The 16,010-nt window shown below is 45.0% G+C and overlaps 1 protein-coding gene across 2 annotated transcripts; it reads left to right on the top strand.

Moving 5' to 3' along the window:
* Positions 1–279: 279 nt before the first annotated feature.
* Positions 280–12,194, top strand: cdc42ep3 (CDC42 effector protein (Rho GTPase binding) 3). 2 transcript variants are annotated; one of them, XR_013965260.1, is made up of 3 exons: positions 280–684; positions 9,342–10,805; positions 10,845–12,194. XR_013965260.1 is itself a non-coding variant. In XM_080781832.1 (2 exons), exon 2 carries the CDS (start codon positions 9,597–9,599, stop codon positions 10,713–10,715), a length of 1,119 nt encoding a protein of 372 aa, XP_080637958.1. In that variant the 5' UTR covers positions 280–684; positions 9,342–9,596; the 3' UTR covers positions 10,716–12,194. The 2 variants fall into 2 exon arrangements, 1 of the variants encoding a protein (XP_080637958.1); XM_080781832.1 differs by having other exon boundaries at positions 9,342–12,194.
* Positions 12,195–16,010: the final 3,816 nt, after the last annotated feature.

Here is a 16,010-nt window from a genome sequence, read left to right as displayed (position 1 = left end):
CGCACGCACGCACAGCAAAGCTTCACATCCCACTGCTGTCTCTCTGTCCGTCCGTCCATCACAGCTAAGACACGGGACAGGGAGCTGGGAGGATCCTCAAGCCTGCTAAAAACAAGCAGGTCTTGGTAAGATGGAAGACTGACTAGCACAGGTGCTGCAGGAGAGAGAGAGAGAGAGAGAGAGAGAGAGAGAGAGAGAGAGAGAGAGAGAGAGAGAGAGACACAGAAGGACAGAACAGAGGGAGGGAGAGGAAAAGGAGAGGGAGGGGACAGAAAAAAAGAGAGCGAGGAGAGAGAAGGAAGCAAGAGAGTAGGAGTAGGAGAGACAGAGAGAGACAGAGAGAGAGAGAGAGAGAGAGAGAGAGGGGGTAGGTGGAGACTTCTAGCTTCAGAAGGGAACCCGTGCCTGAGAAGAATTCCAAAACAGCTGTCCGTGCGGCAGACAGACATCCCATCCCAGCCGACAGGAGCGTGTTGTGTGTGTCCCTGAAGGCAGAGGCAGGCAGAAGACATAGCCGTGTCAACAAGGCACGGGACTGGAGCTACACACACATACTGTACACACACATACCTCCATCCGGCTGCACACTCACTCTGCACATCAATCTGGGGACGAGGACGTTCAGGAGAGTAGGCAGGATCACCACCAAGGATCAAGAAGACCTCTCCATTTGGAATATCAGAGGTGAGTGAGAGGCAGCCGGCGTTGTGTTTTAGTTGCAGTACTGTCATGCTCTGTGGTGGTGATTGAGATACGTGTTTATTATTAATAGAACTTCGTAGATTAGATTATTTTTTCTTTGCTGTTCATCCTCACAGTGCTTAGGTTTGTATTGGGGGGGCATGTATTGTATAGCAGGCAGAATGGGTTGTTTGCTCAGCGACAGGCAAGTGTGAAAACGTCCATGGTAAGTTTAGCCGGTCTAAGAATGTTTGCTCAGCAAACGCTCTCATACATACAACACAAGGGCTGAACTGTTAAGAGCAACATGATATCCCTTTCCAAGAGAGACATTTTTAGTCTGGCTTCACAGACACAGTAAAACATGCATGCTTTAAGGCACGTTCCACCAAAATGCAGAGCTAGCCCCTGCTTGAATCCCTCGAGGGAGCAGATTTGGATGGTGGTTAGAGAGGAAAAGGTCTGTGCTCATCACTTTGCCAACATGCGTTTGTGTTGTCATCACGTTTCATCGTGTTTTCATAATGCTTCCGTTTTTTGCCAAGGATAACTCTGGCAAACGGTGCCTGACTGTGCTTGTGCAGCAGGGTGGCACCAGGGAGAGAGCGAAAGACACAGAACAAATACTCCACCCTGCTATTCACCATAGTCCCAGTGCAGCCACCACCAGGCCCCCCAAAGGAAGGCCTTTGCCTATAATTGAGAATTTTTTATGTAACAAACAGCTTGGCCTATTCTGCAAGGGTACCATTACCATGTGCGGTATGTGCCTATTCTTTTTATAACAGCCCAAACTGAGGGTCTTTTGGCTATTCATAGACACGACAGAAGTCAAGACCGGAGATGCAAACCAATTAACTTCACAGTTCTAGTCATACAGTATACAGTAGGCTACTTCTGCATGAGGTGCAGAGGTAAGTACACCGTCACCACGCTTGTCCCTCTGCTATTATCCTGTGTATATTAGTACAGTCTATATAATACATGACTGTATTGTACAATGTGTCAGAATAGCATGCTTTCATCATCTCTGCTGTAATGCAAGAACATCAGCACAGTGATAATGCCCATATGAGACAAAACATTCAGTCAGAGACAGCAAGGTTTTTTTTTTTACAGAAAAAGCCTTATGCAGCCATTCTGCCATTACCCTCTTCTATTTGTCGCTGGCTGTCTCATGGCTGTGGTGTATTTCAGTGTGCAGCGACAGTTGAGCTGCAAAGCATCGTCAAACTGGAACCGGATTTGTTTTTTTGGCACCGACCGGCCACTGTAAAAGCTCCAGGAATACATCGACCCAGTTATTTGGCTCATGACTTGATTGATATAAGGCCTATCCCAAAATAGCCAGACGCGACATGAGCAGTATCTTTAATTATCACCATCCTCCCATTGCCCCATATCTGTCTGTCATTACATTTAAAGACACAGCACCCCCCCCCCCCCCCTCAAATAGGAATAACTAACCCCCAAAGGGGTTAGTTAGGGAACATAATTCCCCCTTCCGTTGCAGTGATGAAGTAAAGCCCCGTCGTCAAGGCTGGAGAGACTCCAGATCTCATTATGCCTGCATGCAAAGATAGCCACAGCTGACCCAATGACACAGACACGCAAGCACCCCCCCCCCCCCCCCCTCCCACACACACACACACGCACGCGTGCACACACACACACACACCTCTATCCCACAGCACTTGTCAGGAGTGGATCAGCAATCCTGAGGAAGGCGCCACTGCATGCCTCCTTCCTTCCTTCCCTCCCCGGAGGTGTAAATGAAAACCGTGACCGCATTCTGCAGTGGCGTCGGTGCCCGCCCCGGCTCAGAGCGGGGCAGCACGTATAGTACACGTGCCACCCTGCTTCTCCTCCTCCTCCTCCTCCTGGGCCCGTTCCAAAAGAAGAGTCGCATGTCATGGCTTTGGCTGTATAAGCCCCACCACAACGCACCTGCTCCACTTCTAACAGTCCCCGACGAGACAGAAATGGATCCAGGGGGGTCAGCGGGCCAACGTGAGGCTGTCGTCACGCTGCAGGCTACCCTCAGCTATACTGTAACTAACCAGCCATTTCCGGGTCGGGCAAACGTCAGATCAGTGTATAGCTCTTGAAATGCAGCCCTCTTTTTAAGAGTTGGATTCAATTGAAGGAAGCGTGTATATGAGCTCAGCTCGGGGCTCTCCCCAGGTTGGAGGAGGGAGAGTATAGCGCCCCAGGATTACAGCTTTATCCGGAATTGGCACCGGGTGAAAAATGCGTTATACAAAAATCGTGGGATAAAAATGTAAAATAAATGTATAATACATTGATTCGACTTAATTCAAGAATTGGATTCCACTAAGCGTTTGGCAGTGAAGGCGTCGAAAACTGAGGCAGTGTAGTAGTAGTAGTAGTAGTGTTGTTTTTCTTTTGTTCGCGGTGACCCCTGGCATTCCTGTCATGTTTGCCACACCAGCTAAACTGGACCACCAGTGAGTGAGTGGGATGGCTTGACATGAAGGTCAACCTTTCATCGAACCAGCTGACTTCTTCTCAGGGGCCACAACTGTTGACCTTGAGTATATAGGATAGGATGCACAGCGGCAGATGTCTGTCTGTCTGTCTCCCCCCCAAGTGTTTCAGGAAGAGCTGTGTTGATCCCTCCTAGTCAACGATCTCCTACTGCATTCCAACCGCCAGGCTATTGATTTCAAACCATGTCAACTATGAAGCAGCAAAGCTTTGCATTTTCTTCTATAGTCACTGTACATTTGTCACGAAGCTGGCAGACCAATATAATTCCATGAGTATGTCCGACCGGAAGTGCTACACAGTAAAATCCTTGTTAATTTATGTATACCTGACCCGTCCTGTACAATATATAACTCAGACATTGCACAAATGTAACCAAATGGACATGTCAGGATGGTCAGGATTTTAATGTGTAGATCCAGTGGTGGTGCAGTAACCTTTAATTCTTGCGATTAGCCACAGGGTGGATGTTATAGCTATATAGACGGAGCATGCGCACTCTGAGCAGCAGCACCTGCACCCACATAACAGAGGCAGCAGGCAGCGGAGCTAGGCAGCATTAGTTTATTAATTTCCAATCGTGGCCTGATTTTAGTGATTTCTCATCGCAGAATGCGTGCATCTGTTGTCAAGGTCAGACGCTATTGAGCAGCGGGGGGAGGGAAAATGACAGCAAAGACTAGAAGGCAGGATGACTGATGGAGCCTTGCTGAGAGCCATGTGGCCTATAGGGCAGGAGCCTATGGGCTTTTGCATAGTTAAAATGGCCAGTCTACAATCACTGTAGATTGGCTAGTTGGAACTATTCAAAAATGTTTAGCAAAATAGTAAAAAAAAAAGGCAAAGAAGTTTAGGGATAAGGGGTTTAGCGGTGACGAAAATGGAGCCCATATATCTCCTGTTTCTGTAGCATGAGGCAGCTTGATGTACAAGTACACCCCCTGGACATGACGCTAGTATGTCGCAAGGACTTACACCCAATCCAAACCTTGATGCCTAGTGCCGAGCAGGGAGGTCCCATTTTTCAGACTCTTTGGTATGACCCGGGCGGGGATCGAACCCCAACCTCCCAGTTTCAGGGAGGACACTAACCACAAGGCCACTGAGCTGGTTTGGAGACAATGAGATAGAAAGGGGCCAGGCTAGCATGTCATCTAATGTTATCCATCTCTCATCAAACAATGCGGCAGTACTTCTCGCCCCCCTCCCTCCCTCCCTCCCTGCCGCCCGCCCACACACACACACCTTCCCTCATTCCCTCTCTCTCTCGCTATTGGCAAACAACAAACATGGCGTCTTTCGCACACATGGCGTGCATTCAAAACCGCTATCTCTCACGACGAGCCCAGTCAAGCACCTCATACAAACACTCGCGCTCACACTCAAACACACGACACAAGGAGGGGCGGCGATGCCGTTCCAACACGCTTGCACATGTTTGCATCCTTCCAATGTGTTTCTGTTTGTCATGTCTATGTATAGCACCACATAGTGCCTGCTAAGTGACAGGTTTATTTGGACTGTAATGACGCCCACCTCCCCCCAAAGTGAGAACATTTTTCTGCATCACTATATATTTTCAAGGTTGAGAGACATATGGTGAGGTGAAAAGGTAGTGGTTAATGTTATAGCATGATCACGCTGTTGTGTCTAGTCTAAATGGTAAATGGTGCATTTATATAGCACTTTCTATCCAAAGCACTTTACTGTGCATCACATTCACCTATTCACACACTGATGGCATAGGAAACCATGCAAGACAAAAACCTGCACGTCGGGAGCAAGTAGGGGAGCAGAGTCTTGCTCAAGGACATTTCAACACTAACTCTGGGGGAGCCCGGGTTCGAACTGGGAACCTCACGCTCACGGTTCCCAGCTGCCACTCTACCGGCCAGTCTAGTTTGTGTGGTTATGGTTTAGTGATTGGACAAGTGATAAATGGTAAACTCCTTCATATAACCCTAATTTGTACAGATGAGGTCGAGACTACGAGAGACAAAAACGCACACAAAGTACTGAATAAATCAGTGGTTCCCAAACTTTACAGCTCGAGACCCAAAGAATACATGAAATATGTATCCTTCCCCTGCAGGACCTAAAGGCACATGAGTTAACCACTTACTGTAAGCCCTATTTAATATTGAGAGCTCACAACATGTCACGATGTGATGTGAGCTTACAGTACATATTTATGCGGATAGAAACTTTTAGAATTTGTGTAGAACATTTCTGGGGGGGGGAACCTGAAATGTATATATTTTTTTAAAGAAAAAAGAAAAACCCGTAAAAGAAAATGGCTCCATGACCCAGAAATGGGTCCCGGCCCATTGTTTGAGAAGCACTACTTTAGTGAGCACTTGATTCAAGTCTCTCTACAGTCTAGATTAGAACCAGCCTAAAAATGCAAGAATGTAAACACGTCATGGTGAAAAATTAGGTCTAGTAGCCTACATATCAAGCCGTAGTTGTTAAATGATTCTATGCACGGCAACAAGTGTCTGCGTGTCTCTCTCTCCCCCTCTAATGTGTCTGCCGGATAAATGTGGCCTGATAAGAGCGCTGTTAAGAGTGCGTCTCCACAGGGTCAGCTGCTGCAGCAAGAATGTGGATGTTTTGTCAGTCGACCGTTTTGTTTTGTCATGTTATGTTTCGTGCGGTCGGTCGGTCGGTGAATCGACCGCCCAGGCACGCATGCACGGCTGTGCAGCCAGTGGTGGAAAGTAACTATAAAGTACATTTACTTAAGTGCTGGAATTAAGTGCAATGTTGAGGTAACTTTACTTGAGTATTTCCCATTTCTGAAATTCTACGCCACTATACAGTACATCTCAGATCCAAATATTGTACTTTTACTCCGCTACATTCATTTGAAAACATTGTAGATTTTCATTATTATTACAAAACATACATTAACCACTTTACGGCCGTTTGAAAATAGCAGATCTACAAACTCATTGTGAGCTTGTACTGTAAATATTTCTAAATATTTTATATACATTTTGAACTTCATAATGACTACTTACTATTTTTGGTACTTCATAAGTACATTTCGATGCCAATACTTTCTTACTTTTAGTCAGAGTATTTCTACATTTCTGCAGTATTGATAGGCTACTTTTACTTGTATAAGTAATGGGTAAACAATGTGGGTACTTTTTTCCTTCACGGCTGTGCAGTGTGTCAGACAGTCATACTGCTGACAGACCTCTCATAAGTAAATATGTCTATAAATGGGCAAGCACTCTCTCTCTCCCTCTGCACACGAACACACACACACACACACACACACACACACACACACACACACACACACACACACACACACACACACACACACACACACACACACACACACACACACACACACACTATTATTTTTCATCTCCTTGGTTATACTGTGTCATTTCAAACGGTAAAACTGAAAAAAGGACAATTTCACTTGGGTTTTGTAACTGAATAATTTACACACAAAAAATAATTGCATTAGTTCTGACCACATGAAGCCTTTAGTGTCCCAATTTTTGCCAAATCAAGATAGTATAGGCACACATTTGGTCGAAAATAGGCAAACATTATGTGAAAGTAGATATACAAGCTCACAACGCATATCGTGTTGAACTTGTGGCGTGTACTACTGTATATGTCTGCTTTTTGGCTACATGCAATAGTTGAAGTGGTTAAAATCTATCAAGGCCTTATGTGTATCAAAGCCTGCAGGTTCAAATCACATTGCCTTGTCTCTTAAAATACACCCATGTGTAATCCCTCTCTCTCCCTCTCCCTTTATCATGCAAGCCCCCCTTAAACCCATTTTTCCCTCATGCTGCCAGCCGGGCAACACCCCCCCCCCCCCCCGCCCCCCCCATCTCTTTCTTCCATCTCTGTGCGTGTCTAAGTAGCAGGCCTCCCCTAAACTTGCTACCCTGCGCTGATCCTAGTTAAATTCCCCCCGGCATCGCCTCTCTCTCCTCAGCCAAATCAGCCCAATCTGCTGCCCAGCTGTTCCACATTAGCACATCCAGAACAGGGGGAAGCCTTCATTTCGGAGGTATACTTGGCATTGTTGGAAATGTGAATGTGAGCAGAACAATGGCAGGCAGCAGCAGCAGCAGCCAAACAACTTTATATACAGCTACAGGGCCTCATGCAGGCACGTGCACACATACACATCAAAGGGGTCTTCAGTAGGATTGTCCCGATCCGGAATCGGATGAGGAGCAAAAAACGTGATCGGGACATTTCTAGTAGGCTATCAATAATATATCCACGTCATGATATTAGACTGAATATTGTGTGTGATTTTGGATATTGTACTATTGTGATATGGCATATAAGTGTTCTATAAAAATATCGGATAAATATCAGATGCTCAAAATCAACCAAAAAATCAACTGTAAAAAACGGCCCTTCTTCAGACCACACTTATTATGGTGAAAGAAATGCAAATCCCCCACCCCCCTTTCCATGCCATATCCGAAGGAGAATTGCCTTTTTTTGAACTCTCCCGAACTTGAATGCAACATTCTGCGTTGACAGAATTTGAAGAATTTGTCTGTGTGCAGAAATCCATGTCGTACGTTGTCGAAATTAACGCTGCATCTCCAGTAGACATGAGTGTTGATTTCGTCAACTAAAACTATGACGAAAACTCAAATAAGTCAGCTATGATGATTAAAGGGCCTTTCAAACGTGAAGCGATATAACGCGCCTATGGTTAATTTTCAATGAGACCTGCGTTTTTGCGTGGAGCAGTCGCGGTGCGACAACGCAAGCATATTTACGTGAGCGCAGTCCCGTGAATTTGTTGCGAGTGTGCTCGTTTCGTGCACACGCCTGTGACTCACCAGAACTGGATTCACCTGAGAAGACCTGTAGCAGACCTGTCGTTGATCCAGGCAACAACGTGTGCGTTCCTCGCTTCCCGTTTGAAAGACCCTTAAAACTGTGACTAAATAATATATTGACAATTTCGTCAACAAATAAAAACTAAGACTAAAAGGGACTAGTGGAGAAGAAGTCGTTTTAAAATAGAATATCTACAAGCTCATATGGCATATATAAATCAGGCATTACGACGTCATCATGGCCCGCTAATGTACATTTTAGTCAACTAAATTAACTGTAGATTTAGTCGACTAAAACATTTCAGGTGACTCAAATGTGACTAAAACTAAATGGATTTTTTTGTGAAAAGACTATGACTAACACTAAATCAAAATTTTGCTGTCAAAATAAACACTGCCAGTAGATAAAGAGTGCGGGGGTCGGGCTCCGAAAATAGCTGATCTGAGCAGCTATTTTCACTATTCTTTGCAAAAAGTGCCCTTTCTAGGGAATTTCATCCCCTGTGCCTCTCTAACATTCTCTGCACGTCTCTCCCTGCTCATCCTCATCCTGCACTTTTCAGGCCGTATATGCAGTGTTAGGATATTGAACCAGATTCTACAAAATGTCTTCTAAAAAACCTGAAAAACCTTGTATGTTTCTATCAGTGGTTTTCAAACTATTTCATGTCAAGGACCCCACAAATTATATGTAAATAACCACCGACCCCCATCTGAAAATATGTTGTTCCAGGGACCTCCCCAGAAGCAAAGATTTGGGTTAAAAAAATGTTCGCTCTCAAAGATTTGCACCACATTTTCACGATTTTCAATAGTTAAAGTATACACAAATGCTTAAAAAAACAAAAGGGGTTCCCGTCCTGAATGGGTTAATTTAACCCAGAGAGTGTAAAGAAAGTGAAAAGAGAGTGTAAAGATTGACTCAACACTGGGTGTTTTACTGTGCTGGCTCCTTGGCTCTCCAAATGGAGGGGGGAAGAGCACGTTCTGTCTTGTCTCCAGGAATTAATTTAGGGACTGATTTCTTCATCAGATTTCTTTATCGGGATGGCTGGGTAGACAGGAGCTGTAGATCAGTATAGAAGCAGGTCACTGCGGGGAAAATCTAGGGGAGACTTCGGTAAATCTGTCAGCAATGGGTTCAAATTTGTTATATAAATATAAAATGGAATGCCTGATGTAACATAGACTCCTTGCATGCGGTATATACCCCCAGCAGCAAACCCACAGAAATATGTTTAGTGTCAACATGTTACTGATGCCATTGACCTGAAGATCTGACCGTTCTCCATTTCCATCTCATTTCAGAACGGAGGCTGGGCGACCTTTCTGCAACCCCGCCCCCCAACATAATCGCCGCTATAGAACTTGGAATCCTATTTCCTGATCAATGACACTACCAAGGCTATTTTTGGAGTTGCACATGACCTGCGCCTTACTGAGAATGTAACTCGAGCATCTCACCAGGGACTGGTGTAGACTGTATCGCGTTCAAAAACCACATAAAGATATATATTTTTTACTTTTTTTGTTATTATTGTTCTGTCCTGCATATCTGAAGACATGCCGGCTAAAGCTCCGATCTACCTGAAACCCATCAACAGTAAGAAGGGGAAAAAATGTCGCCTGAGGGACATGCTGTCCCCAGATATGATCAGTCCACCCCTGGGGGACTTCCGCCACACTGTCCACATTGGTCCGGGCGGGGACAGAGACACCTTTGGAGACATGTCCTTCCTTCAGGGGAAGTTTGAGCTCCTGCCAGGGAAGGACGTGATAGCACGACCTCTGTTGGGCGTCGACTATCTGCGAAAAAACAGCACCTCCGACGCTTACTTTGCCGAGACCCCCTCCCCCGTTCTCAAGAACGCCATATCCCTCCCTACCATGGGCGGTGGCCAGGCCCTCACTCTTCCCCATATCTCCTGCGGTGTGTACCCGCTGCCCCCGGAGCCGCTGGAGGACATCGTGGGGGCTTCTTCTTCGGCTTCCATGAACCCCGACCGGATGCAAGAACTGGAGATCATGCAGATGGACGAGCTGCTGCGCTCCATGGAGGTCTTTAGCCGCAAGCCCTCCCCGCCTCCCATCGGCGCCGTCCGCTCGAAACCAGACGTCCTTCTGGATCTGGCGCCGGAGAAACCGGAGGAGCCGATCAGCAAGGTGGTCTCCAAAGCCAATAAAACGAACAAAGGCGAAAGGGGGCGCGAGAAGCCGTCGTCCTCCTGCTACATCAGCGGCAGCAGCAATAAGGGCAGCTTCAAGGCCAACGGGAGCCTGTACAGCAGCGCGAGCAGCGACAGCTACGACAGCTACGATGGCAAAGGGCACGGCGCCGCCGTTTACGACGGGAGTCCCAGCGGCAACAGCGGCAGGGGGGGCTTCAACGGGAACGGCAACTGCAACGGCTACGGACGCTTCAACAGTGACATTGCTCTCGGTTACGAGAAGGAGCTCTCCGACTGCATCGGAGACTGGGCGGACAGGGACAGCGGGATGGAGGAGGGGGGGCGCATCATCTGCGACTTTGAGTTCCCCAATAAGGGGAAGAGGTGCGCGTCCCAGGACTCCCTCGCCCAGATCACGGGCTCGCTGCTCTCCCTCGAGCTGGACTTGGGCCCGTCCATCCTGGACGACGTGCTCAACATCATGAATCAGCCAGCCGCAAAGAGCAGGCCGTGAGCAGAGCTACGACTGAGCTCAAAGAGCAGGCCGTGAGCAGTGCTACGGCTGAGTTCAAAGAGCAGGCCATGAGCAGTGCTATAAGGCCGAGTTCAAAGAGCAGGCCATGAGCAGTGCTATTAGGCCGAGTTCGGGGGGTGTGGGTAAAAATATGGGGAAATTATTATAGGACTTTTCAATCTTCGTATAATTGGTCCTCACTAATGTTCATGAGTTTTTTTCCTACTCAGTCTGTGTCTCATATATAGGAGGACCATGGGCAGTTCAGAAGCATGTCTTCCAGCCAGTGGCATCATCGATGGAGAGTCTAAACTAATAGAAACTTCAGGCTTTCTATTCCTGAAAAGTTACCGTGCTATAATTGGAAGCCATCGTTCTTGCGATATTAAAAATCTTAAATAAAATAATCTTGTTTAAAAACAATATCAGCCTAACGATGATGTTACTGGAAGACAGGTTTCTGAACTGCCCACAGCCCTCCTATGAGACACACAGACTGAGTACATTATTGCTTGCGCAAGCAGAGCGTGCAAGTACTGCGATCGGCTGGGTATGTCGGTGTTGTCCACCGTATGTCGGGTACCACCATTCTTGATGACGTAACTAAGGTATACGTTTGGTGATAGGCTGGGTATGTATACGTATGTATGTCGGAGTAAGAATGGTGGTCCCTTATAGTCTGTTGATGGTGACGTAACTACGGTATGTATGTCAAGGTTGGTATAAGGTCAATAACGGATCTAAAGGATTTAGAACAGCAGTTGTAATATAGACACTATGGCCTACTTGTGGGCAATGCGCATGTTGGCACCTCGACAGAGTGCATTTCTAGTTATTATTTTTGTTGCTATTTTATCAGTAGTGACTGAGGACCAATTATAAGAAGATAGGTTGAAAAGTGGTGAAGCCGTAGCCTACTTTAACTATAAGCCATGAGAGAGACTCATGACGCAATCAAAATGGTGTCTGGATATATCATTGTGATGAAAATGAGCTAAAATAGTCATGAACTTGCTTATGTTTTTATTGTCAAAACAAATAACTATTGTTGCTTCTATGGAGTGTTGATTTTCTCTTTCTTCTTTGTTTGTCAGATGCTACCAGCATGTTTAAGATGCATGCACTATTGAATTTAAACTAAAACACAGCCATTTGTGCCTTTTGTTTTGTTCTGTTTTTCCTCCTGAATTAAATTAATAATAATGAATTATAGTTTTGGTTTATTTTCCTGACATATGCAGCCATTTATATAAAAAGGTACTCGAGTTTTGAGGTTGCATTAACTTTTTTTCATTTCATTTTTTTTACGCACACAAGAAGCATTAAAATAATGCATTTTGCGTGCCCTATTATTGTGTTTAACAAAGCACTGTTTTCTTTGCCACACGACTCGTTTGCCACATGACTATTTCAAGAAACAGAATACTATGCATATTTGTGTTTTTATTATTGTAAGACAAATAAATAAACTTTGTCCTATTTCGCTGAATTTCTTGCAAGCATATAGGGCCTATTTAGGTAATACACAATGTGAGTGTTTATTCAGAGTGTGTGTGTGTGTGTGTGTGTGTGTGTGTGTGTGTGTGAGAGAGAGAGAGAGAGAGAGAGAGAGAGAGAGAGAGAGAGAGAGAGAGAATTCGTGTACACTAAAAGATTCATCGGGACAATTCTACAAATTGCAAAAGTTGGGCATTCACAATAATATAAAAAATAGTATTAAAAAAACATTTCCTTTTCCCCCTAAAACAAAGACAAAACCAGTGATTCTTGCTCAATGCTACACAAGACATTCTCTTTCGCTCCCACATCTCAGCAAACTGTTCTCTAGACAGGAAATCAGTTCATAGTAGGCAAACTCTATTCTGAGAAAAGCTGATACCAGTCCTTTTGCCTTGAGTTCAGGTTTTCTACTGACCCTGCTCCCTGCATTTTATTCCGCACATTGAGCCCAGATGCTCATTGTTACCTACGCAAGTAAAAACAAAAAAGTTTAGCAGTCCCAACCGTCTCTTTTGTGATGCTTTGTACTTTGGCCCAAAAATAAACATTTCATCATTGAGCTCTTCGTTAGAGAGAGAGAGAGAGAGAACTTTAGACAAGGAGCGAAGAACAGAATAAAGTAGGATAGTGACAAAAAGACAAGACAAGGGGATGTCTTATCCAGGAAATAAAGGACCATAGACTGGCAGAGAGAGAGAAGGACAGAATGGATTTATTTTCTCGCCCCCTGGCATTCCTCACATTCTGCCCTGCTGTGGGAGAAGTTCTGGGTGAGATGCAGCCCCTCATCTGGCCAACCAGGCGCCGGCGGCTCCAGGCGTTTGCACGTGGAGGAAGGGGACAAGCAGAGGAGGGGGTCCTAAAAATTCCCTGCATTCCAAACCACAGAACACAAGTGTCCAGGGCTAGACATAAATCAGCTGTTTCAAGTGTGTGCGTGTGTGTGTGTGTGTGTGTGTGTGTGTGTGTGTGTGTGTGTGTCTGTGTGTGTGGGGGGGGGGGGTCTTAATCTTAGACCCAGCAATCCATCAAGCAGAATGTATAGGGATATGCGGTTGTAAAACCCTAACTCAACTGCCCACATATAGGACAAACTTTGTCCAGAGCAAAGCAATGGATGTGCCCTCCCATATGTTGACTTGGCAATGTTAAAGTAGGCCAACAGTTCGAAAGAGCAAGACACTGGACCGTATGTGATTACACATGCCTTTTGTAGTCCCCTTGAACCCGACCAGCCCTTCATACAATGCATCCCTCAACCCTATACCCTCCATCTTCAATGCAGGGCCCTAAAGTGAGGCACATACAGTATACGATATAGGGCAGGGGTGTCCAAACGTTTTTCAAAGGGGGTCATATTAGAACATTTATAAACACCCAAGGGCCAACTAACATAATGTACCGTCGGACTATAAAGTCACATACATAATTAATTACATATGCATCGCATTTAAACGATTCTATTATACTACCATCATCAATATTTAATATCAATGGTGTTTTGTTTTGGTGTGTGCTGTTAACAAAATGTGTAACTCAGCCTTTTTTCAGCCATATGTCACATTTCCAAATGTAACCAGACAAGGAACACTGACAAATACTCTGGGAAATACCCATATAAAACTTGAATGTAAAAAATGTCCCATACTGTTGGGTGGGTCGTTCATAACACAATTCAGGTATGAAGCTGCAGACAGCATACAATTCTTCCCCGGGCCGTATTTGGCCCGCGGGCCGCACTTTGGACACCCCTGGTATAGGGGGAGTCAATACAAGAAGACCCTATGGAGGCCCTCAGAACCAGACATGTTCCTCTTTAACATCACACACATGCACGTCCTTCACATTTGCAAGATAAGGGGCTGTCACCTTAACACCAACGTATATTTGTCTTTTAAGTGCCAATGTACCAATCTTGGCCTGAGGGGCCTAGATAACAATACCCCAAATCCCGGCCACTCGCTCACTCCAGCATGGCCGTGTTGCGGTGAAATTAGTGACTTGCTGAAATATGTGACATCACAGATGTAGACATCACGTAACGGCAGTGTCCGAACGTAAATCATTGCGGTTTGTTTATTAGCAGAATTCAACCTAGCGGTATTTAGGCCACGCATTTAAAGACATTCCATGCATGTAAGTTATGTGAAGTCCACAAGATGGTCACAAATTTTGGCAGGTCACCAATTTCACCGTAACACCATGACCATGGTTGCTGGAGTGACCAAGTGTGAGTGAGCGAGTGGCCCGAGATCCAGGGGTAATGGAATTTGGCTTTACTCCCTCCCACCACATGAACTCAGGACGTCCATAAGTGCCGACCATGTTTGCGATAGCAAGCTAATTATTTCACATGCAAATAATTAGCTGCGTGCAATCCCATTTCTGTCATGACATGGGTCACTGTGGCGAACCTCCCGGAATCAGTCAAAGACCTCAGAATGTGGCTAAACAACAACCGCGGCCGGGCCAGTCAAGGAGTCTCAAGCGGTCGTAAAACCAGATGGTAGAGGAGACACAAGCATTTCCCCCACGCAGGAAAAACCCCATGTCGTGGCAAAGGGTCTTAAGCCCTTGGGAAATCCTTGCGTTACAAGGAAAGGGCTTACATTCAGTGGTGAAAAGTACAATTCAATGAGGTTCTTTACTTGAATATTTCCAATTTCCAGTACTTTTACTTCTACTCCACTTACATCTCAGAGGCAAATATTGTACTTTTACTCCACTGCATCTATTTGAAAACTTTAGTTGCTAGTTAATTTGTAGATTGTGATTATTATTACAAAACATAAATTAACCACTACAGCCCTATATACTGTACATTTCGGCCAAATGGCTCACAATGGTCGCGATGGAACACATTGTGAGCTTGTAGATCTACTATTTTCAAAATATTTGTATTCTGCCTATAATAATGGCAAATCTTTAAGTACATCATATTTTTGTGCTTTTACTCAAGTCAATTTTGAATTCCAGACTTTTTCTCGTAACAGAGTAGAACTTGTACATTGCAGTATTGATACTTTTACTTAATTAAAACATGCGAGTATACTTTGTCCACCACTGCTTGCATTTGCATAGCGTATAATCCGTATATATACAGTAACATTCAAACATGAGTAATGGAAACCTTTACAAAGCAGTCGAGTTAATTACTGTATTTATACCGGCAATGGTACATGGCTGCCATGATGACAGTGTTCATTTGACAGGCGTGGACCCTTAACAAACTCCCTACTACTTACAGAAGATGCTGTGGCCACAGCAGTGCAGCGTGTTGTGTAATATATGTTAGAGGCATTAGCGTGGAAATTCCAAAGCTACTTGACTCAAAATGCCAGGAAAAGCCTTTTTTTTATTATGAAACTCAACACAAATACTTTATAAACTGTTATGAACATTGCAGTCATGTTCCCTTACTTTGTGTTTGGTGCCTCGTATCAGATTTTTGGAGTGATAAAAAAGGGGTTATTTCTGTTATCTGTGGGATCTTCTGGCTTTCTGGGGGCCTTGATTTGTGACGCATTGTGTTATGCAAGCGGGCCGAGGTACAGTATAGCATTACTATTTCCAGGAGTTCTATAACAACGGGACTTGCAAACATAAGCAAACGCAGAACGTATAATATTTCGCTGTGTTGCTGTAGTGAGTGATTGTATTTAATAAAAGCATGGATAATCTTTCATACGCTATAGCCTAGCAGTCCCAGACTATTCTCCTGTTGTTTGGTTTAGTCTTCCCTGAGACCCCCAAGGCAGGACAAATAATACATGATGACACAGAGCAGAAGCCCTG

Source organism: Protomyctophum bolini, assembly GCF_963924005.1.
Source record: "Protomyctophum bolini genome assembly, chromosome: 14".
Taxonomy (NCBI): domain Eukaryota; kingdom Metazoa; phylum Chordata; class Actinopteri; order Myctophiformes; family Myctophidae; genus Protomyctophum; species Protomyctophum bolini.
The sequence above is the reverse complement of the archived record's forward strand: the minus strand, read 5'-3'. Positions and strand labels throughout refer to the sequence as shown.

What these genes read in the sequence shown, in the direction of transcription:
- cdc42ep3 (XM_080781832.1), top strand. Translation starts at nt 9,597, where the DNA reads ATGCCGGCTAAAGCTCCGATCTACCTGAAACCCATCAACAGTAAGAAG.